This window comes from Leptodactylus fuscus, chromosome 7 (assembly GCF_031893055.1).
Source record: "Leptodactylus fuscus isolate aLepFus1 chromosome 7, aLepFus1.hap2, whole genome shotgun sequence".
NCBI classification, from domain to species: Eukaryota; Metazoa; Chordata; class Amphibia; order Anura; family Leptodactylidae; genus Leptodactylus; species Leptodactylus fuscus.
In genome coordinates, this window is record NC_134271.1 from 92,414,116 (window position 1) to 92,437,414 (window position 23,299).

A 23,299-nucleotide genomic window follows, 5' to 3' on the forward strand; every position below is an offset into this window, starting at 1 on the left:
TAATGCATTGTGTTCAAGCTTAAAGCATCTTATATAGTGTATATGACATCAGTACTTCAAGGTGTTTGTTTACCGCTGTCTATTGGCTGAGTGGCTGTCTGCTGATGTTAAGTGGAGCCAGAACATCACAGTGATTCACAAGACACATGTCTTTTCTGTATTTTTCCTGCACAATACATGTGGTGACTTCCAGTTTAGAATATTTGGGTCGAATGCAGCTCAAAACTAATCAGGTTGCTGATCACTAGTCCTAACCATTGTCTCTGAGATCTGCTTGACATTTGTGTGTCATGGAGTTGACCAACGGCTTACATTTCAGTACACATATTCCAGAGTTGGAAAATTCGACTACATTCCACAGTTCTCCTGCATTTTTATGTCACCCCACAAGTTCTCTAAGGGTTTAAGGTCAGGGGATTGGACTGGCTACACCATTGCCTCAATCATGTCTATCTGTACCAAAGATGGTGTTCACTTAGTGTTGTGTTTTGGTTCATTGTCATGTTAAAACATCCACGTCAAGGGCATTTCTTCATCATAGGTCAATATGATCTTCTCAACTATTTTAATATATTCAAAATCATCCATGATTCCTCGTATGCAATAAATAAGCCTAAACACCACTGTATGTGAAACGTCCCCATGTCATGACTTTTGCACCACAATGATTTAGTTTCTTCACAATGTACTCTGGCTTGAATTCAGTGCTGTCTGCACCACTAGACCCAAGAAGAAAATGTTGCACCTTTCTTCTTTCAGCCAGTCAATGTGTTCCTTGGAAAATGTTTACGTATTCAGGACATGTCTTTTTTTTCTACATCAGAACTTTGTGGGGAGTTCTTGCTGGTAACTTGGCTTCCCTTAATGGTATTCTGACTGTAGCAGTACTGACTGGGAATTTCAGATCTTTTATCTTTCAGGAGGAGATCATTGGCCTAGCCTTTGCCGTTTTGGCTATTTTTAGATCCATTTGAACAGTAGTTCTCCACTTCTTTCCATGTCTTTCAGGTTTTGGTTGCCACTTCAAGGCACTTGAGATCATTTTAGCTGAGCAGCCTAGAATTTGCTGTATTTCTTTATATCGTTTTCACTCTCCAGTCAAGTTTTTAATCAAAGTACATTTAGCAGTTTCCCAGTATTTCAGAAGGTAATGCAATATTACCAACATTAGGAACATTGGCCACCCTCATACCTTAAATAAGGGCCACAATTGACCTCAGTTTCCCTGCACTCACACATCCTAGTTTCAGCCGTGCTAGGAGGGTATTATTGTTCAGGTCAGTATGTCGCTGGGAGGCACGGACTTCTGGCATCATATATAACTATACTGCCAGGTGTCCCTCTCTCGGCATAATGTTCAGGCCTGTAAATCTGACCATTACACAGGATGCAACTCAGTTATGTGAATGTGGTGTTACCTGCAGGAAGTAGGTAGACTGTGGACCAATCAGAGACAGACTGGATTCTAGAAGGGTCAAGGTTAAAGGGGTTGTCCAGGCAAAATTGGACATCCCCTTTAAATTTTAAATCTGCCGGGGGCGGTGAAAAAAAAAAAAAGCACATTCACCTGCCCCCGATGCTCTAGTCTCCTACTTGCGTGTCTTCCCGCCTCTTGTGCTCTGGCTGCTTCTTCCGGGCCTCTACTGGAGGTCTGCTGAAGCTGGTGATTGGCTTCAGTGGTCACGTGACCGCTGAGGTCAATCAGCAGCCTCAACAGGCCTCAGGAAGAGGACCTGTGATGTGACATTGTATGCCATTCGCTGATTGGCAGCTTCAGCGAAACTCTGGAAGAGACCCATTCAGCAGAAGGACTGGAACGCGCCGGGAGGACACCAAAGCATTGGGAGGACACCGAAGCATCAGGGAAAGGAGAGTATGCTTTTTTTTTTTTTTTTTTTTTTTTTTTTTTTTTTTCAATGCTCCTGGCTAATTTAAAAGTTAAAACGGTTGTCCATTTTGGACAACCCCTGTAAGCTCAGTATGAGCCAGATTCGTGAGGAGAAAGCTCAGTAAAGCATATTGCCCTCAGAAGTTAGTCAGGGTACAAGAAGTGAGGTCATGCCCTGTGTGGGGCTGTTTTGTTCCTGCTATCATCTACAAGCAGAAAAGAGCAATTTCTTTTGGATTGCTGTTACCTGCTCTGCTGTTTATTTGGCACCCAGGCCACAAACACCTCTGTTAAGTGCAGGAAACCGCTACCTTTGATGCTAAACTACCCCCAATTCTCACTACATGTATATATATTTCTGCACTTGAGAAAAGTTCCTGTGAGAACCAATATGTGGTATACTGCTTTTCCAATAAAAGGACATTTTCCATCTACACATGTTGACAGACCAGATTGTTTTATTTATATGTATATATATATATATATATATATATATATATATACACACACACACACACACACACACACACACACACACACACGTATATACACAAAGAGTCACATTTTTATGACGTAGCCCATGAAGAGAGTGACGTGTAGTAGAGTGACGTGTAGTGGAGTGCCTTGGTGGCTATATAAGGTGCATGATAGACAGTCTGTACACATTACTCTTTGTTGCCATGGGTAAAAGGAGCAACTTATCATAGTTGCAAAAAGGGATGATTATGGGCTTTTCAACCAAAGGTGACATTATTACTCAAACAGTGAAATTTGTGACCTGTTCAGTGTTGCTGCAGTGAAAGTGTATCATACGTGGACAAATACACCATTATAACTGACGTGGAAAGGTGAACGTCTGCTATGAAGGTGTGTGAAGGCTTACTGTCATGCTACAGAGGAGCAGCAAATTGTGAAATTGAACCAGAGGGCTGCCAGACATGTCACTAAACAACAGTTCAGTGAACCCTACTGCGTATGGACCTCTAAAGCAGATGGATGGTGAAAAGGCTTCAATTTGCACAGCCATATTGGATTTAGACTACCACTGATTGGCAAAGGGTTGTCTTCTCCACTGATGACATCACCATGTCAGGAGAGAAATAATAGAATGACCATCATGCAACCATTAATGGAAGAACATAAGCTGGTAGCAGTGTTATGATCTGGGATATTTTTTCATGGCATTTTCTGGGCCCACTCATCTTTACAGATCACGTAGTCCCATAGTGAATGTCTTCCCTGGGATAGATGGAATCTTCTAGAAAGACAGAGCGACATATCACATGGCTAGAAAAGTCTGAGAGTGGTTGGAAGAGTACAACCAAGACTTCCAAGTACTTTACTGTCCACCTACTCCCCCAAACTTGTACCCAACTGAGCATCTGTGGGACCATCTCTCCCACATGCACTCTATGGGGTGCAGTGCAGTCTGCATGGCATACATGCCTGAGACAACTTTGACATAAGGAAAATTTTGTAAAGACAGTTTTGCTGAAGTCGTGCATACATAACTTTTTCTGCCATTAGAAAGGTAAACAAACATGATGGAAGAAAGTGTCTGTCTTTTTTTTTTTTTTTTTTTTTTTTACATTGAACTGAATTCAGACAAATGGTGCTCTGACTTTCCAGAGCTGTTTGAGTAATTTATTCTCATTCTATAACATCAGAAATGTGGACACCCTCTTAATGTATTGGGATTGTATCAAATTGTGCAACATTTTCCAACTAGATAAATCTGCTGTACATCAGCTTGACAGACTTTTCACTCCTACTTTCATACTTTCTTTTCAATAAAGGAGTGAGTGGTGTAAAAACCTTTTTGATGAAATAATTTTGGAGTGCGGGGTTTTGTAAAAGTCCCCCTTTGTACTTCAATTACTCAAGATCTCAGTTTGTGGAAAGTCATCACAAACATTATTTTTCTTTACTGGAAACTTATCTTGTTTTCCCAGGTTATAGGTAGTAACAATGTATTGGTGTGGCAAAGAGAGACTTATTCCACTTCTTACACATTCTTACAAGTGATGTGAGAAGTATTAGGGTCAGACTCAGAAGTGCTCATGCTCTTCATGAAAAGTAAATTGTTACCATTTACTGACAGGTAACATATACCCTCAAATGGTAAGAAACTGAAACATAAAATAACATTTCATAACTTTACATTTATTATAGTTTTGATTGTCAGAAAGACTGTACTGTCCCTTTAATTAATATTTGCCTTTAGCTTTGCGATCATGATGTCTATAAATGACAAATCCAGCCATTTGCAATGCGAAACTCTGTGGTTCTTATTTTCCCTGGTTCATACATAAGATCAGCAGCAGTGTGAACAGTGTATACTGGGATACAGTGTATACAGTGGATACTGGGTAGACCACAGTATTGTGAGGGGGAAAGGCATCTGAAAAGCATGATGAGAGGAAGCATAGATATCCCGATATGCATTACAGACATACACATTCCGCACATAACTTCCATATTTCTTTGGTTGTATTGGATAAAGTTCCAAGTCCAGCAATGTATGGCAGTCAACTCTCTGATAATTGTAGCTGTTACTAGTAAAGCTGGATGCCAAACAATGTTTGTAATGGTGACCATGTTGGCTTTCACCCATCTTTCTCAAGAGCAGACACTTAGGCCATTTCCACACATTTGTTTTTTTACTTACATGCGCTGTCAGAATTCCAAGCAGACAGCACACGGATGACACTTGTTTTCATTTATTTTCAGAGGCCTATAGACTTTAAGGGTGTCCGAGATCCAAAAAAATATGGTTCATAAATAAAATCTAACATGTGAAGAATTACATTGAATCAATTGTGTCTGTTTCATCTGTATTTTTTACATACATAAAACGTGGAGGCATGAACAAGGCCTTAGCAAGATAATGTATAAGGCTTATGTTACCTGTGATACATTGGCACGACTAGTAACCTTTGTGTGAAGACAGTAGAGGGCGCTATTGCCTTGTGACTAGATTAGGTTAAGGGACACTGCAAAGTAGTAAATAATTCAGCTGTGACCTCTGCTGGATCTTTGTTTATGTGAGTCACAACAGGTTAAAACCTATCCTTGCTTTTCAATAGATAGAACTAGTGGATACTCATACTATACAATATTGTTATTTATAATATTCAGATAAGAGAAGTTGTACTCAGCAATAATGCTACCTACTGTTGTCCAGTATACTGAGTATAGGAAGTTGTACTGTGCAGTAGTATTGTATACAGAGTAAGGGCATATATTGATAGAAGTAGTTAGGGGACAGAAAATAGAAAGTGATACTGTGAAATAATACTAGATATTGTTGTCTGAAGTAAAGGGCCTTTCATATAGAGTAAGGACATATACTGACAGCTCTAGTTATCATACAGAAGTCAGAAAGTGGTACTGTGCACCAACACTAGATATTGTCCAAATAAAAGCACATAGAGAATTGGACTGTGCAATATTCCTTCATATAGATTAAAGAATGTACATTGGTAGCAATAGCATACAAAAATTAGAACTAATACTTTGCAATAATACTATCTACTGTGTCCAGAATGCAGAGAATGGCAAGCTATACTGTGCAAATAGGCTAGCGGTACCCGGCATCTTTGGCTGCGAAGTACAATGTGTCACCTTGTGACTCTTTCATCAGTCTAAGTGAATGGAGTCAATTTTGAGGGTGCTACAACTGCACAGTCTTATTGACGCTAAAACTCACAGTTGCAGCACCCCCTGGGGCACAATGTGACTCCATTCACTTATATTAGTGAAAAAGTTGTGGGGTGACCTTTGGTCGTGGGAGAACAGTCTCAGCCAAAGCCACAGTGTAGCCATAGCCTTAAAGGGAGTCTGTCACCACGAATGAGTAAAAACAGATAATGGACTGGTAAATGAATCCAGAATGCAGGACGTGGGAAGTTATACTGTGTGTTTCTCTGTATATGTACAGATGTCTAATTGTCGGTGGGATACCTCCATATTTGCAACTACTGGGACACTCTATGGCACCTGGCCATCACATTTGCAGTATTGCTGTCATGTAACTTAATGTTTCTCACAGCTGAAAGCCTGTTACAGTTTCATCCACTCTGAGACTTTGCTACAATGTATCAGTGTTGGTAAAATGTATCAGTCTAGAGTCCAGGGCATTTAGCTCCCTAAAGATTGTTCAGAATGGATTTAATTGTAAGGCTCGGTTCACATCTGCGTTCCGGGATTTCGTCCCTCTGTCCGCATGAAAATGTGGAGAGAAAAGTACTGCAAGCAGGATTTTTCTCTCTGCAACTTTGGAGCGGAAAATCAATCAGAAACGACGCGGACCCCATTTTAGTCTATGGGGTCTGTGGGTTTCCTAAGGTAAACGCTTTATGTGGATTAGGTTTCCGTTTGGGGGGGTGTACAAGTGGACGCCCCGAACGCAGATGTGAATCAAGCCTACCAAACCCTCTGGTGTCAGTAGTATTTGCTTTGAATGTAAACATAAAGGCTTGAATTCAATGACAGGAAGGAGAGATCTTGACAATCAGAGGGAGCACATTCTCAGCAAATTCATAGTGAGCTATAACTGTTGGAGATACAGAATTGATCTTTCAGGACCATTTTTGTGTGAATGGCAGCCAGCTTATGTGTTTGTGTGTTCCTTGTAGATGGAGGGGGGGCACATTTCTTTATCCTGATCGCTGTATTTCAGATTTGTATACATATTGTCCGGCACACTGAAGCAATGGCTAATGTTGTTCTCTCTTTTATGATTTCAGTGAACAGAGTATCTGCCAAGCTCGTGCTTCTGTCATGATCTACGATGACACCAGCAAGAAATGGGTGCCAATCAAACCTGGACAGCAGGGCTTCAGCCGGATTAACATTTACCATAATACTGCCAACAATACCTTCAGAGTAGTTGGAGTGAAACTTCAGGATCAGCAAGTATGTATAGTCCAAAAATAGCTAAATGATGACAAAGGCATATGATTAATACAAATGTATTGTCATTTTGTTTTCTAAGCTCCCCCACCAATAGATAGAACTTTTTGCCTATCGCTTTCATTGAAATGAGTAATAAATCTGTTTTCAGTAGTAATAATAATAATAAAAATAATAATTTTTATTTATATAGCGCCAACATATTCCGCAGCGCTGTACAATTTGTAAGGTTCAAATACAGACAGAAAGATGCATTACAAAGAAAGTCATTTCATACAATAGGACTGAGAGCCCTGCTCGCAAGAGCTTACAATCTATGAGGTAGAGGGGGTGACACAAGAGGTAGCAGGGGCGGCATCGGAGGTAGCATTGCTTATGCAGAGTGCAGACACTTTTGTATTAGAGGTTACTGTCATTACACAAACTTAAAACTTTATGAGCCATCACTAGTGGTGTCCTGTAACATGTGGATGGAGCTTGGACCTATAAAGTTAGCCTGAGATGGCATAATATCATGTGGGGAAATGTGGGAGCGGGGACAGAGGAGGGTTACATTTTGGGGATTCTAATTATAGTACGGAAGGGTTTACGTTGGAAATTGTGATAGGCCTGTCTGAAAAGATGTGTTTTTAGTTTGCGTTTGAAACTGTAGAAATTGGAAGTTAATCTGATTGTCTGGGGTAGAGCATTCCAGAGAAGTGGTGCAGCTCGGGAGAAGTCTTGTATACGAGCGTGGGAGGTTCTGATAATAGAGGATGTAAGTGTTAGGTCATTGAGTGAACAGAGAACACGGGTTGGGCGGTAGACAGAGATGAGGGAGGAAATGTATGGAGGTGCGGCATTATGGAGAGCCTTGTGGATGAAGGTGATAACTTTATATTTTATTCTATAATGAATTCAGTAAGATCAGTGGTGGCAGCAGAATTTTATTATTTTTCTCTATGGATGCCACTTCCCAATTCTCCAGCTTCAAATTCTCAGTAAGAAGCACAACATATCGGTTGTTGCGGGCAAACAGTTGGTATTATCAGGGGACGTTGCAGCCAGCTAGACATTTGCCCCAAATGTAATGTCACATTGTGGCCTTTCTTGTATTTCATGGATAACTTTCACAGTGAATGTGAGCGATCATTCTATAAAATGTTAGAAAATTAGTGATATCTTTTAACTATCTGTATCATTTTATCTATAGGAAGTTACGGCAGTCTTTCAGTTCTACTCACTTCTTCTTTAGTGGTTACCTGGTTCCTGTGTGCAAATATATATATGTACACACACCTTTTCCTTAGAAGGTCCTCAAATTAGTAAATTGCATCCTCAGATGACCAGCAACACACAACAGATTGTACCATTTTATTATTCATTTATTTTCGCAAAAATATAGCCAAAATGGAGAAGCCATATATTTTTTAGGACTTATCAAAGAAATTTTGGCCCACTGTTCTTTACAATGTTGCTTCAGTTCATTGAGGTTTGTGGGTATTCATTTATGCACAGCTGTCTGTCGCTGTCCAGACCTCTTTCATATATACTGCCCTCATATCCCTACAATCCAGAGGAAACCACTGCAGACTTTCTATGAAGAGAAACTGCTATGCGTTTCCACTGCAGCATTTTTTTTGCTTTACCCACTAAATGGGGCCTTAGCCTAAAAGACTATGAGGCAGATTTATGAAGATTGACGTTACTCAAGCCAGTCTTCATAGCCCTTCAGCCAGCAGAGAGTGTAACTAAGACACATGCCTCCTAAATAAATGAAGCGCACCTTCCGCCAGCTTGTGTGCCAATGGGGAAGTGCACGTTAACTCATAGCTGACTTATATTTTCCCCATCAGAAAACTGGCGAAAATGATGACAAATTTGGCAGGGGCAATGTCCCACCCTCTGCACGCCCTCATCATGCACAATTTTAAGTAAAACATTGAAGGCAATGCAGAGGTTTTTTTTTTTTTGTTTTTTTTTAAATGTGGCCTATGTGGCATAATAAATCTGTTCTATCTCCACCATTGAGAGTCTGTATGGTGCAGACCATCATACTGGAAGTCTCTTTTGCTCCTGTATAATTTCATGCACATTTTGTTAGGTCTGAATGAGTGTCATATGACTTAGAAGAAGAGAAGAATTCAAGTAGAAAGGAGCATCTAAAAGTATACTACTATCTGAATTCTATATACTGGGGGACTAGGTACAGTAAGAATAAAAAAAAATATATATATCACAGTAGTTGCTCCTTAAGGTTCAACCACTGCATTTCAGTTGAGGTGAGGTCTGTAGATTTCCCAGTGTGCTTGGAATCATTGTTCATTTGCATGATGCAGTTTTGGCCAAGATTTAGCTGATGGAGAGATAGATGGGCTCACATTTGACTCTAGAATACTTTGGTATACAGAGAAGTTCATGGTCGACTTAATGACACTTATTGTCTCTCTGATTCATTCTTGCCTTGACTACTGTAACTCCTTACTAATCGGTCTTCCCCTTACTAAACTCTCCCCTCTACAATCCATTCTGAATGCAGCGGCCAGGCTCATCTATCAGGCTAGACGCTACCGCGATCCCTCCGGTCTGTGCCAGTCGTTACATTGGCTGCCTATTCATTATAGAATAAAATATAAAGTTATTACTCTCATCCACAAGGCTCTCCATAATGCTGCACCTCCCTACATTTCCTCCGTCATCTCTGTCTACCACCTAACCCGTGCTCTCTGCTCACTCAATGACCTAACACTTACATCCTCTATTATCAGAACCTCCCACGCTCGTATACAAGACTTCTCCCGAGTTGCACCACTTCTCTGCAATACTCTACCCCGGACAATCAGATTAACTCCCAATTTCTACAGCTTCAAGCGCAAACTAAAGACGCATCTTTTCAGACAGGCCTATCACAATTTCTAACGTAAACCCTTCTGTACTATAATTAGAATCCCCCAAATTTAACCCTCCTCTGTCCCCGCTCCCACATTTCCCCACATGATATGATGCCATTTCAGGCTAACTTTATAGGTCCAAGCTCCATCCACATGTTAAAGGACACCACTAGTGACTGTTCATAAAGTTTTATGTTTGTGTAATGACTACAATGCCGCCCCTGCTACCTTTTGTGTCACCACCCCTACCTCATAGATTGTAAGCTCTTGCGAGCAGGGCCCTCAGTCCCATTGTGTGAAATGACTTTCTTGCTGCGGAATATATTGGCGCTATATAAATAAAATTTATTATTATTATTATAATGACTGCAAGGTGCCAAGGTCCCGTGGCTGCAAACCAAGCCCAAAGCATCATCCCTCTTCCACTGTACTGAACAGCTGATAAGAAGTGTTTGTGATGCTATTCATTCTATGGTTTTCACCAAACCTGGCACTGTACATTATAGCCAAACATTTCTACTGGGTTTTTCTGTCCAAGGGACATTGTTCCAAAACTCTTCTGATTTGTTTGTATGCAGCTTTGCGAATTGAAGCAATGTTACTGTGTTCTCTTTAGAAAAAATAGGCTTTCTTCAGGCCACCCTTCCAAACAAACCATACTTTTTCAGTCTTCTTGAATGTGTACTGCCATGAACATGAAGATTTAACATGCTGAGGCCTGTGGAGTCTTAGATGTAGCTTTTTTGCATTATCTCTGAGCATTGCATAACCATTGATTGGACCTCAACTCCATGGAAGGATTGTCAACTGAACAGAAGGTTTTCTACTTGTGAAAATCTTTATCACTGTAGAATTATGGATTTCAAATATATCATACAAATGTAACAAGAAGCGGATTGTGGACCCACTGTGCTATCAAACTGATTTGACTTTGGACAACCCTAAGTTCAGGACTCGTAACAGAGGTGCTAAATAAGGAACAGGATAGAACATCAGATATAAAAAATGGAAACAAAATATTTAAAAAATCTCAATTCATTTAGTGTCATGTACGAGTGCCATGCACAGAAACACACACTTAGGTTATTAATGGTTATCCACACTTAATGCAATGGGCTTCTGGAGTTCCTTTTGCAGTGACCTACCAATGACCTGCCAAATGTGCTCCATGGAAAACAAATCCAAAAACTGTGCAGGCCGTGGTAGCACAATTGTATCACACAAGCTGTTCATAGTAGCAGGAATAACATTTTTATAGAAAAGCGGCTCCCAAGACACTTTGGAGAAATGTTTGGATTACTGTTTCCACAACCAAATTAATGTAACGCTGAGCAGTTAGTGTACCTGACATGAAGAACAGAGGGGTCCACCTACCCGACCGTATATTAGGCCATACCACACCACAATACCAGGTGCTCTCACAATATCCGGCTACCGTTGCATCTGGGACAAAAGTAGGACTCATCACTGAAGAGGATAGACCTCCAACTAGTCTCCATTGCCATCTTACTGTTGATGACCAGGAGACACCGCACAATCATACACTAGACAATCGCACTGGTAATTGTGTATGTGTACCTTCAGTAAAGCCTTCAGTAAATGTCATAACTCCTTATAGAATAGTGTATATATCTAATATGTAAAAAAAAAATGAAGAATTCTGCAAGATTTCATTTACTCCCTGGAAGACACAGTAGCACCATGTCCACTTTTTTGCAAAGGTCGCCATTGACTAACAGTAAGTAGAGATATTGAAAGTGACGATAAATTGACACACAAAGTTACATTTATTAGAATTATAGAAAGTTGTAGACCTTTTTATTAGATAGCTGATCTGTATAATAACAAACACCAGGCAAAACCCATAGACAGGTGGTGGGGTTGTTTTGGGAAGAAAGCAGGCGTGTTTTCCTAATTCTGAGCAGCCCCTTTAATTGTACCTTCTGTCATTAATTAAGTGCTTGCTATTCTGTAACTTTCTCTATTGGGATCTGCAGCTTCCATTGTGTAATATCACATTTCTTCCTTTCAGGTAGTCATAAACTATTCACTTGTGAAAGGTCTGAAATATAACCAGGCCACGCCAACCTTTCACCAATGGAGGGATGCCCGGCAGGTGTATGGCTTGAACTTTGCAAGCAAAGAAGAAGCCACTGCTTTCTCCAATGCCATGCTGTTTGCGCTCAATATCATGAACTCTCAAGATGGAGGTAAAACAATGAAAAGTTGTCTCAAATTACTGTTAAGAGAATCTGTCATGTTATCACAACTACATGATGAATTGTGTCATACGTTTCTGTGCTGTGAGCTATGCAGCTTGTATTCCAGAAAGATATAACTTACCTACACTGATACATTGTAACAAACTGACAAAGGGATTTGTACTGCTGATCAATGTTCTCTCTATGCCTTCATAGCTAGTGAGCGGGGAAGTTAGGAGACAATATCCTTATGAACAACCATTGTTGTCATTCTTCAAAGGATAAGAGCAATGGACAAGGTAGTAGAGTGACTGATGCAGACAGAGCCTTCTCCATCTGTGTCTGTTGTCATTGTGAAAAACATGATGGACGAAAGCTTCTGTCGTGTTTCTTACATGAAAGTGAAAGCAGATGGATACCAGATAGAGGGGGCTCAGCCTCCATCGGTCACTCTACTACTGTCATTAATACCTGTACTGAAAGCCTACTCTTAGTGCTATTAATTCTAAACTGGGCGATCCAAAACAGCGGGTACTATATATTACTATATGGCGCTAAGTAATTTCTTATAGGCTAAGGCCCCATTTTGTGGAACATAACTAGACAAAACGCTGGTTTGGCTCAACTTGGGGCCTTAACCATAAATAGGTTATGGTAATAAAGAAGGAATTAATGTATGAAACCCTGATGGTTTGGGGCATTGCAGATGTATGGCAGAGAAAGGGTTAAAGTCTGCAAACCTGGTGGTCTTGGGCAGTGAAAGCGTTACCACCTGCATCCCTTTTGGCTTTGGGCAATGAAGGGATTTATGGCAGTATTCCCAATAAACTAGAGCAGAAAAAGGGATATGTTACATACCTGGTGTCTAGTAAGCTCCTCACTCCTCCTGGTTCCTTCCTATTGGCTTTAGCTGGAAGGTAGGCCCTCCCCCACTGCTCTTGCCTCCTCTGACACAGACATGCCCCCTCCCACATACAGCTTCTCAAATCCCACCTTGCTATAGACTGTTCTATTCAATATTCCCTCTTTGTTACAAATATTACTCCTCATGCCCAAATCTTTCTCTGAGCAACTTTTGATTTTTTCTGGGAGCTTTTCTGCCATTGATAAATTTTTATAATATATTCTATTAACAAGTTTTGACCCCATTCTGTTAAGTTCTGCACTTCTACACAGGTCAACTCTTTTCCTTGGTTCTCCTTGGTTCCTTGGAGTACTTTTCTTGGTTTTACAATGCCTCAGCCTAAGCTTCCCTGCACAAGAGCTAACCCATGTACAAGTGAAAGCAATATAGAGCTATCAATAGATGGAAAGAATAAAGAAGCACAGAATGTCACAAAAAGGAGCCAAAATGTGTTTGCAAAGTATATTATAGAATGTATTCATGACACAAATACTGCCAGAAACTCAAATCAAAAATTGGTGAAAAGTTTCGTTAAGCATTAATAACATGACAGATACTTTATACTGTTCCACATTATGCAAGGTCATGATCCTTTGTCAAAATTATATATTGTTATGGAAAGTAGCAATATAACTCATATCTCACTGCTGCCTGTATATAAGAACCAAAAAGGCCATATTTTGCCAAAGGTAACCAATCAGGTGTTAATGACAGTTCATTGATCACTGTGGGCAACACCATTGAGCCTCCTGTATTAAACTGTAGTCTCAGTTTGGTCTTGTTGCTCATAGGTTATAGAATGGGTTTGGTGCATGAGCTACATAGCTGACAATTCACTGAACAAGCATTTGCATGAACACCTATTCCCAATTACAGGTCCACAATTAGTCAAGAAACAAACAAAATCTCATTTTTCATATCTTTTATGCGGTCCTAAAAATCGCATCTATCAGCAGCACACCTCCAAGTGTAAGCAAATGATGTGCTGCCAGCAATAAGTTCACTGTATGGGACAAATAATCGCATTAATAACCTTTCCTCCACATGTAGTTTACATCAGGCCCTTTACATGAGCGCTGCTCATCTTGTAAAATCGGTAACGGGCGCTCTTTACATGGAGAGATCTACCCGTGTTTAGTTTTCTTAAACGGTATATAAGCCAAGAAATAGTAGATAGCCTTACTATGAAGTTTCTTATCTGTAAGACAGTGGGGGAGCTTTCTCATCTGCCACATTCCACATTCAGCGCCTTGCTCGCCCCTTTCAGCTCAGCCGGATATATTTATTTTTGCTCATGCCAGAAAACTGGTTTGAGTTATGAAATCTGCACCAACTCCTGACTACTGTAGATTTCCATTCTGGTGCACAGGTTTGCAGGAGTCTATTCATATTTCTGGCACAGTTAGCTCCAGCTGGAGCCTTTATTAAGACTGGCATAGGAAATGCCACTCCGAATAAATTACTCCCATTATACCTGGTATAAAATTGAAGAAAAATATACCGTACTATACCAAACCTTCTTATTGGATACACGGTTCCCATTCCTAATACTCCAGATATTGATGGTGTTAGGGTAATAATCTGTACTGACAAGGTAGTAGTTTATTTATGGGTTTTGTTAGGGGGCGTTCATACTTGCGCCCAGTGTCCGCCTTGTGTCACTCCGCTGGGTTTCCATCCTCGGCCCTGACAAACAGGACAGGGGACGTCTTCCCAGTGGTCAATTTTAAAACCTATTCATTTGAATGGGTTTTAAAAGCAAACCACTGGTGTCCGCCTATGGCCTCTCCGCAGGAAAATGGTTTTAAATAAATTAACTATTATTATACTTGTACCACTTCATACCCTGACCCCTATCCTCCCCATTATTTTTCTTTCCCGTTCCTACCTATCCCATTCCCTATCCCCTTAATAGCCCTGTATAGCCTATCCTTCCCGAACTGTTGGACACATATTTGTATTACATATTTTTTTTAATCTTCTCAATAAAGCAAGTTTGAAAAAATAAATAAATAAAAAGCAGTGAGAAGAAAGTGAGAAATTTAAAAAAAAAAAAGCCTGCAAAATTTACAGTAAAATTAGTTGCAAAAAATAATAAGGATTTAAAAAAATCAAAGTAACAAAACTGTTAAATGAAAGTTATAATCAGGAAAAGCGTGTTATACACACACATAACGATTCCCCCATATATTTCTCCCTAAATCTCATCATACCCCTTCCTTTTCTGCATTTTCCTCTGACAAGTGACATGTGATGCTGGCTATAGGGAGGTTAGTTCTGATCCTGGACAGACAGCTCCTGTTTCAGCCCTTGGAGTCTGCCTATTTGAATACATATATGGTCTAGCTGGACTCCTGTTAGCTTTTCCTGTCACCACTGCCCTGATTGGAGGACTTTCTCTCCAAAATATCTCTGGGAGTCTTTTGAGGGCTTAATTCTTGGCTTCTTTTCAATGGACATTTTATGCTGGTGTCTTCATTTTGTGTACATGGACATTTTTCATTTTTTCGAAATTCTGATATGGGAGGAACTTTATCCCCGATGAGCCCTTTGGATTTATTGTTGGCTGTGTCCTATTTGAATGACTATTCTGCGTGGTCCCACTTGGCTGATAAATTGAGTCATTTAATATGTCAGGTCAACGGGTTCAGCAAGGTCAGCTCAAGCAAATCAGCTTGGCCACTATCAAACTGACCTGTGAGTATGCTTCAGCTTAACCCTTTGGTGTCTTAGTATTATGCCGCATATCTGATGCCTGAAAACCAGAGTGTAAAAAAGGTTCTACTGAGTCATTTATTGAGTTATCTTATTCAGCATAGATGAATGACAAGTGTATGTTAATGAGAACTGCATGCTAATTTTTACTTAACTTTAAGTGGAAGATACATTAAAAAACATGGTAATACTAAATTGTAAACATAAATCCCAAATATATGTATGAGTATGATAAAATATTGAAATTAAAATAATAAAATAGTAACTAGTATGACTAATAATATAGTAATGTTATTAATAAATATTAATGATAATAACAATGATATGTTTTTATCGTTGTGAATTATTATATTATCGTTATCTTGGAAAATGGATTATTATTAACCTATTTACTATTTACTATTTCTTCAAGTGCAAATTCATCAAACATAAAAGCAGTACTACATTTGTATTAAATAAATATGCCATACATTTTACCACACCTACGAGTTATAGTACAAGACTCTATGGTATAGGGGGCCTCACTGTACACCTTTATGTCTTCAATTTCATACAGGGTTTTTTGATTACAGATCCTGTATCAGCTTGGCAAAAAAAAAAATGCCCATACTCAGATATCATGTCATAGAGGTCTGAGGAAGCCTTGTTTCTTGTGGGAAAATAACCGTAATGTGGCGCAATACATCAGCACGCACGTATGAAGTTGTACACTTGTGCACATGACTCTGCCCGTACATGGAGTCTAAATCAAGAGAACACCAGCATATAAATGTGTGCTGTCAATAATCCACAGAGGTAAATGCTATGTAACTGCAACGAGGCCGCTCCATAATGTTACATAACAGACACAAAATGAAGTTTTTGATTAAATGTGACCTGAGGTGTTCTTCACACCAGAGTGCTGAGGCGTAAGCATGTGCTAAAAATATTTCCGAATAAGCTCTGTAAAACAGAAATAGATGGTTGTATTTAGAGCAGTGGAACTCTAGAAGTGAATTCCCGTTTCATTGCAGGCGTGGCGAAAAGGAGTAAATTTCTGTTTATTATGCGAAGATGAAAAATTCAGATGTTATTGGATAGTTTTCACTGTGCTTTCTGCAGTTCAGTTTTTTTTACATCTTTGTGCAAACAACCAAATACACAAATTGCATTGGAGAGTGTCTCCAATTATATGCATCTAAGGCCTGGTTCACATCTGTGTTCAGTATTCCATTCAGGGAGTCCGCTTGAGCACCCCCCGAACGGAAAACTATATGCATTAAAAAGCAGTGAGTAGTGAATCCACACGGACCCCATAGACTATGATGAGGTCCGTGTGGTTTACGTTCCGTTTCCGCACAAAACATGCAGAGAGAAAAGTGCTGCTTGCAAATGACTCGCGTGGACACCAAGCAGAAACCACATGGACCTCATCATAGCTAAGAAACCACACGGACCCCATAGACTAACTGCTTTTTTAATGCGTATAGGTTTCCAGTTGGGGGGTTCCCAAGCGGACTCCCCGACCTGAATACCGAACGCAGATGTGAATCAGGCCTAAAATATGAAGTGACCTACTTTTCAGATAACTTTCTCACTTTCTGTCTGTACAGCTCCAGTGCAGGTTTATGTGTTTCCATGGTTACAGACTACAAACAAACCTTGTGAATAGTCTCATCTCGCAATCTTGTGTCCCACTTTCTTTGGTCAAGAGGTTGAGAATTAAACCCAACAGTCTACAGTAGATGAGAGTGTGGAGGAGAAAATATACATTTCTGTTTATCAAAACGTAGTACAATAATGGGGGACTCCGATTGTTGATTTGATGTCCTCTTTGTCTAGAGAATCAAGTAAATTATGATTGCAGGATCACACTGTACTGTTCACTAGTAGTCTTTTAACATGAGGGCATATAGGTCTACATAGGAGCTGTGTACACAAAGCGTTAGGGTTTTGTTTTTTTTAAATCAAGACATTTTGCAAAGTTTTTTTTCACTTTTGATACACTGGAGCAATAATGAAAAATAATCTCAGATGTTTTTGCTACCAAAGGTTAAAAACTTCTTATGTTTGTGCCGTAATGGAAAATTCCAGGAAGTCTTTACTATAGCATTGGCGACCACATTTGTATTTTAATTCCCATATTGTGGATTTGTCGTGGGACTATAAAGGCCTATTTTTAACAGACTATTTAATTAACAATCCATTGAGCAGCTTCAGTAAGAGGATCTCTTGGCTGGCATTTTCATTGTCCATGCTCCTTTGTCAAGTGATCTGGATACTTCCCTAGAGACCACATTTGCTCTCCAGAAGACTGGATAATGATGGATAAAAGTTATTACAGGGTTTCTCATTTGTTGATTCACTCTTAGTAAATTATTTGCACATTGGAGTTCATTGCGAGTAATGTTATGCAGCAAAAATAGCCTGAATGCCAGATTAGCAGCTGTCAATTTTGTGATCTGGCATGGGTATAATATAATAATATAGTATTATAATGTATATAACTATATAATATAGCACTTTCTCTTCAGCGACTCTGCTAGTGCACTGTTGACCAGTTTGGGTGCAAATATTTGGGGTGTAAAATGTGCTCAAACTTGAAATGCAAGTCAGTAGTTATAACGAAGGAATTACCTTATATATTGTCCTTACATCTTTCTACTTGGCTGCTTTTTAGTTCAAACTTTTTGGTTTTAATTAAATTTTATTGAACTTTTTCAAATTTGAAAACAGAACAAAGCAATGACAAGCAATAGTGTATATAATGGAAGATTATGAATGATAATCTGTTTTCCCTTAGCCCAAACAGCAGCACAACTGGGGTATTTCTGCCCCTGTGAGCTGTTAGGACAGGTGGAACTTTTAATTAACTAACAGCTTTAACCCCCTATAAGAGGCCGCAAGACCTCCTCCCCCCTGTGTTAGTATCAAAGTATACAAATACAATATATACAATGACAAGGATCTGGGAGGGAGCCTTGTGCTGCTGTTTGGGCTAAGGGAAAACAGATTATCATTCATAATCTTCCATTCCCCCTACGCCCAACCAGCAGCACAACTGGGGATTTAGCAAGTATCGCTATTACCCTAGGGTAGGAGATCCTGGCAGGCTGATGCCAAGACAGACTGTCCAAACGCTGTGGAATCCGCTGCACGCCAATCCAGCCTGTAGTGCCTGGCAAAGGTCAGCTGTGAACTCCGGGAAGCAGCAGCACATATCTGTTCCAAGGAAAGGGAACGTCTTTCTGCCCAGGACATTGCCACCGCTCTGGTGGTGTGGGCACGGACAAACTCAGGTACCAGAAGGTCTTGAGCACGCAGGGAGCAGGTGATGGCCTCCTTGATCCATTTTGACAGAGTCACCTTCGATGCTTTGACACCTCTATTGTGGCCAAACACATTGATCAGCAGATTTTCTGATCTCCGGAAGGAGGCTGTGCGGTCCAGGTAGATCCGTAGTGCTCTGACTAAGTCCAGCTTGTGCATCTTCTCCTCCCACTCGGAAGTGGGGGAGGGAAAGAAGGCCGGTAAAGAGATTACCTGGTTGATATTCTGAAGTGAAGGTTCCAAGAATCCTGGAACAAACATCAGCTGTACCCTGTCTGAGAAAAAGGTTATAAAGGGTTCCGAGGCCGCTAAGGCCTGTAGTTCTCCAACCCTTTTGGCGGAGGTTATTGCCAACAGAAAGGTAACCTTGTATGATAGGTACTTCCAATCCACCTCAGATAAAGGTTCGAAGGGGGGAGCACAGAGCCCCTGTAGAACTGCAGCCAGATCCCACCGAGGGACTGGAGGTTGTACCTGGGGTCGGAGCCTGGCAGCCCCTCTTAGGAACTGCTTGATTAGAGGATCTTGTGATAGCCAAGTCTCCAGGAGAGCGGACAGAGCTGAAACTGGAACCTTCAGGGTGGCTGGTGATAGCCCCCTCTCTAGGCCGTCTTGTAGGAATTCCACAATTGAATTTCTGTCGGAGTTGCGCTGGTTCTCCTCACACCAGCCTCGGAATATTCGGGCGATCCTCTGATAGCTCCGATTAGTAGATTCCGCTCTTGAATGGGCTAGTGTCCTTAGTGCTCCCTGGGATAATCCTCTATCTCCACATACGGCGCGGTTAACCTCCAGGCAGTGAGGTTGAACCTGTCCAGGTCCTGGCAGAGCTGTCTGTTTAGAGTTAACAGGTTGTGGACTGATGGAAGCCTCCAGTAGGTCCCTCGACTCATCAGAATGAGGTGGGTAAACCATGCCCTTTTTGGCCAGAACGGCATAATCACTATTGCCGAGGTCTGGTCCTGCCTGAGTTTCGCCAATACCTTCGGAATCATCGGAATGGGAGAAAAAACGTATGCCAGTTTGAACCTCCAAGGTATTGACAGGGCATCCACCGCCAAAGGGTTGTCTTCCCGGTACAGGGAGCAAAACCTTTCTACTTTGGCGTTGTATTGGGTGGCCATCAGATCCACCTCAGGGAGACCCCACATCTCGGTAAGATGGTGAAAGATTTCCGGATCCAGGGACCATTCGCCTGACGTCACCAGGCCTCTGCTGAGCTGATCCGCAAGGATGTTCAAGCGACCTCGGATGTGAACTGCCGACAACTGGGACAGATTCTTTTCTGCCCAGGAAAATATTAGGTTGGTCACCTGCAGGAGAGAGGGGGATCTGGTTCCCCCTTGTTTGTTGATGTAGTGAACTGCTGTTAAGTTGTCCGTCCTTATCTTCACAGCTTGTCCCTGCAGGTGAGGTGCAAACGCCAGAAGTGCACGGTGAACTGCCGTAAGCTCGCGCCAATTGGACGAGCGCGTTTTCTCCAGACGATTCCATGTACCTTGTACTGGGGTCTCCCCTAGATGCGCTCCCCATCCTGTGAGGGAGGCATCTGTAGTCAACAGGATCCAGGAGGTCTGGACCGTGGACTTCCCGTCTTGGAGATGAGACCACCAAGCCAGTGATCGACGGGTACTGATGGATAACTGGATAGGCCTCTGAAGTCCTGAAGGACTGTGGTTCCAGACTCTCAAGATCTCGCTTTGTAATGGGCGCATGTGCCACAGGGCCCAGGGTACTGCCTCGATGGTGGCGGACATGAGACCTAGGACTTTCATGGCCGTCCTGATAGTAACCTTCCGGGTTAGGTGATGAGCCGCTCGACCAATCTTCTCCTTGCGAGGAGAGGGCAGGGAGATCGTCATACTGAGAGAGTCCAAGATGAATCCCAGGAACTGGATCCGGGTTGATGGAACCACTACTGACTTCTGCCAGTTCACTAGCCAGCCCAGCTCGTTTAGTAAAGCCACTGTGGTCTCTAGTTGTGTGGCGAGAACCTCCTTTGACCGGGCTTTTAGGAGCCAGTCGTCTAGATACAGAACTATAAAGATCCCTTGGAGGCGCAGGGCGGCTGCGACCGGAGCCACTACCTTTGTGAAGGTGTGGGGGGCCGAGGATATGCCGAATGGGAGAGCCGTAAACTGGAAATGAGACAACCTTCCGTTTAGGTACACAGCAATCCTTAGGAATCTCCTGTGGGCTGGAAAGATAGGTACGTGGAGGTATGCGTCCCTTAGGTCCAAGGTGACGAAGTGATCTCCGGGCTGCAGGAAGGGGAGCACCGATTTGATGGTTTCCATCCGGAACCGTACCTTGTGGATGAATTGATTCAGGTACCTGAGATCGATGATCATCCGCCATCCGCCTGACGACTTTGGAACTAAGAAGACCGGAGAGTAGACGCCTTGGCCGCGTTCTGTAAGAGGAACCGGTTCCAGCGCAGCTTTGTCCACGTACTCCTGAACGGACTTCTCTAGATGAAGTTGTTTGGTGCCCTGAAAAGGGCGAGTTGTTATAAATTTCTCTGCAGGATGAGAGATGAAGCTTATTCTGTATCCTTCCTGGATCAGTTGTAAGACCCAGGGGTCCTGAATATGAAGAATCCAGGCGGCCGAATGATGGGAAAGCCGGCCGCCTACAGCTGCGGGGGCGGGAGGTCGGATAGTCAGAAGGATGAGCGCTTCTGCTGGTCACGGGAGGCACCACGACCTCTCCCTCTGGCCTGGGGGCCGGAGCGTCTCTGGCCTCGAGAACCTCTTCTGGAAAATCCACGGCCCCGAAAGGAAGGTCTTCCGCTGTTGGAGGGTTGAGGAAGGTTCTTCCCCTTGGAATCCGTGAGGCCTTCCATAATTCAGTCTAATTCCCTACCGAATAGCCTTCCAGGCTCGAAGGGGAGGGCACACAGATTAAATTTGGAGGCATTATCGGCTCTCCATGGCTTCAGCCATAATGGGCGTTTGGCCGCGGTGGAAAGCGCCATAGCCCTAGAAGCCAGCTTCGTTTGGTAAAAGGTAGCCTCTGATAGGTGGTCTACCATCAGATTAATATCTGACATGGCCGATAGCAGGTCATCTCGATGTACTCCGGTGTCAATGTCCCCAGCCAGGGAAGACAACTCAGCCCGAAGGCCTGACACCACCTCGCTGGCGGAGATGCCCACCAAAGCCTGGGCGGAGGAGGCTGCATATATCCGCCTCAGGGAGCCCTCGACGCGGCGGTCCATAGGATCCTGCAGTTTCGATCCGTCTTCCGACGGCACCACCGTGCGCTTAGATAGCTTAGCCACGGCCATATCCACTTTGGGGGGGAACCCCCAGGTTCCCTGCTGGGATTCGGCAATGGGGAACAAGGATCTAAAGCGTTTAGTGGGGTTAAACGCTTTTTCCGGCCGTCTCCATTCAGCCTCCATCTTTCGGACTAAATCCGAATTTGCCCTGAAGGATCTGGATCTTCTGCTGGATCCTTCCCCGCTCTCACGGTCCCTTGACCGGATGGTCTTGAGCAGCCTTGACATCTTTTCCAATGGAAATATAGATTTCTCCGCTTCCTCGGATTCCTCCTCTGAATCCACCTCCCCAATATGGAGATCCTCCAACGGGGGGAGAGAGAGCTCACTGGGCTCTACTCGAGGTCTTTTTGCCATGTGGGAAATGGTATCTTTAACTTCTCTCATAGACTGATGAACGAAGTCTTTTACCCAGCCGACCACATCACGCAGGGGGGTATCCTCTGATGGGGGGCCTCTGCATCCATGGCAATATCTATATTCATATCCGTCGGGTAAGGGAATCCTGCATTTACCGCAGGATAAATGCTTCCTCTTGGAAGTCATCTTACCCCGGGAAGAGAGCACGGAGGATGAAGAGGAGGACATGCTAAGGAGAAAGCAAATACAAAGTTATTCAGGCTCCATATAAGTAACCAGGCTTGCCCGCCACTCCCCCCCCTGCCAAACCTGAAACAATACGGTTAACCACAATGTGCTTGAGGGACAAACCGACAGCTTGAGCACCCAGAGAGTGAGCAAGCAAAGCAGTGATGACAGGGGGGAGTTTAAATAAGCCGGGCAAACCAAGAGGGGCGGGGTTTACGATGAGGCCCCGCCCCCTCACTACAGAGACCCGAATCACGTCCAAACGGGGCCCCTGGAAACTCCACACGACCAGGAGGAGACCTGAATACTTCCCCCCTCACCACCAGCAACGGAGGGGGGAGAAATAGCACAAAAAAAACGCCGTTAGCGGTGACCGACGGCCGGAGAACTGCGCATGCGCGGCAAACCCGGAAGCGGAAGTCCACCGCCCGGGAACACGGCCGTGCACTACAGTTCCCCTTCGCCGCCGGAGAAGAGAAGTTCCTCCCCGCCTCCTGACCCGCCGAAGTGCCGGCAGACGTGCGCCGGCACAGGGGGAAGATGAGAACACCCCGGATGGGAGGAGACAAGGAGAAGAGGTAAGAAGCTGAAAATCGGAGGGAGAGGTGCCCCCTGTAAGAGGTTGCA

At 42.7% G+C, this 23,299-nt stretch overlaps 1 protein-coding gene across 6 annotated transcripts in view; it reads left to right on the forward strand.

The window, feature by feature from the left end:
* EVL (Enah/Vasp-like) overlaps nt 1-23,299 on the forward strand; it is a 122,811-nt gene that overhangs the window by 64,224 nt on the left and 35,288 nt on the right. For all 6 annotated transcript variants that reach the window (XM_075282518.1, XM_075282516.1, XM_075282519.1 and 3 more), the window contains exons 2-3: nt 6,637-6,805; nt 11,705-11,882. In XM_075282518.1, coding sequence (XP_075138619.1) covers nt 6,637-6,805; nt 11,705-11,882 — 347 coding nt within the window. The remainder of the gene's footprint in view (nt 1-6,636; nt 6,806-11,704; nt 11,883-23,299) is intronic.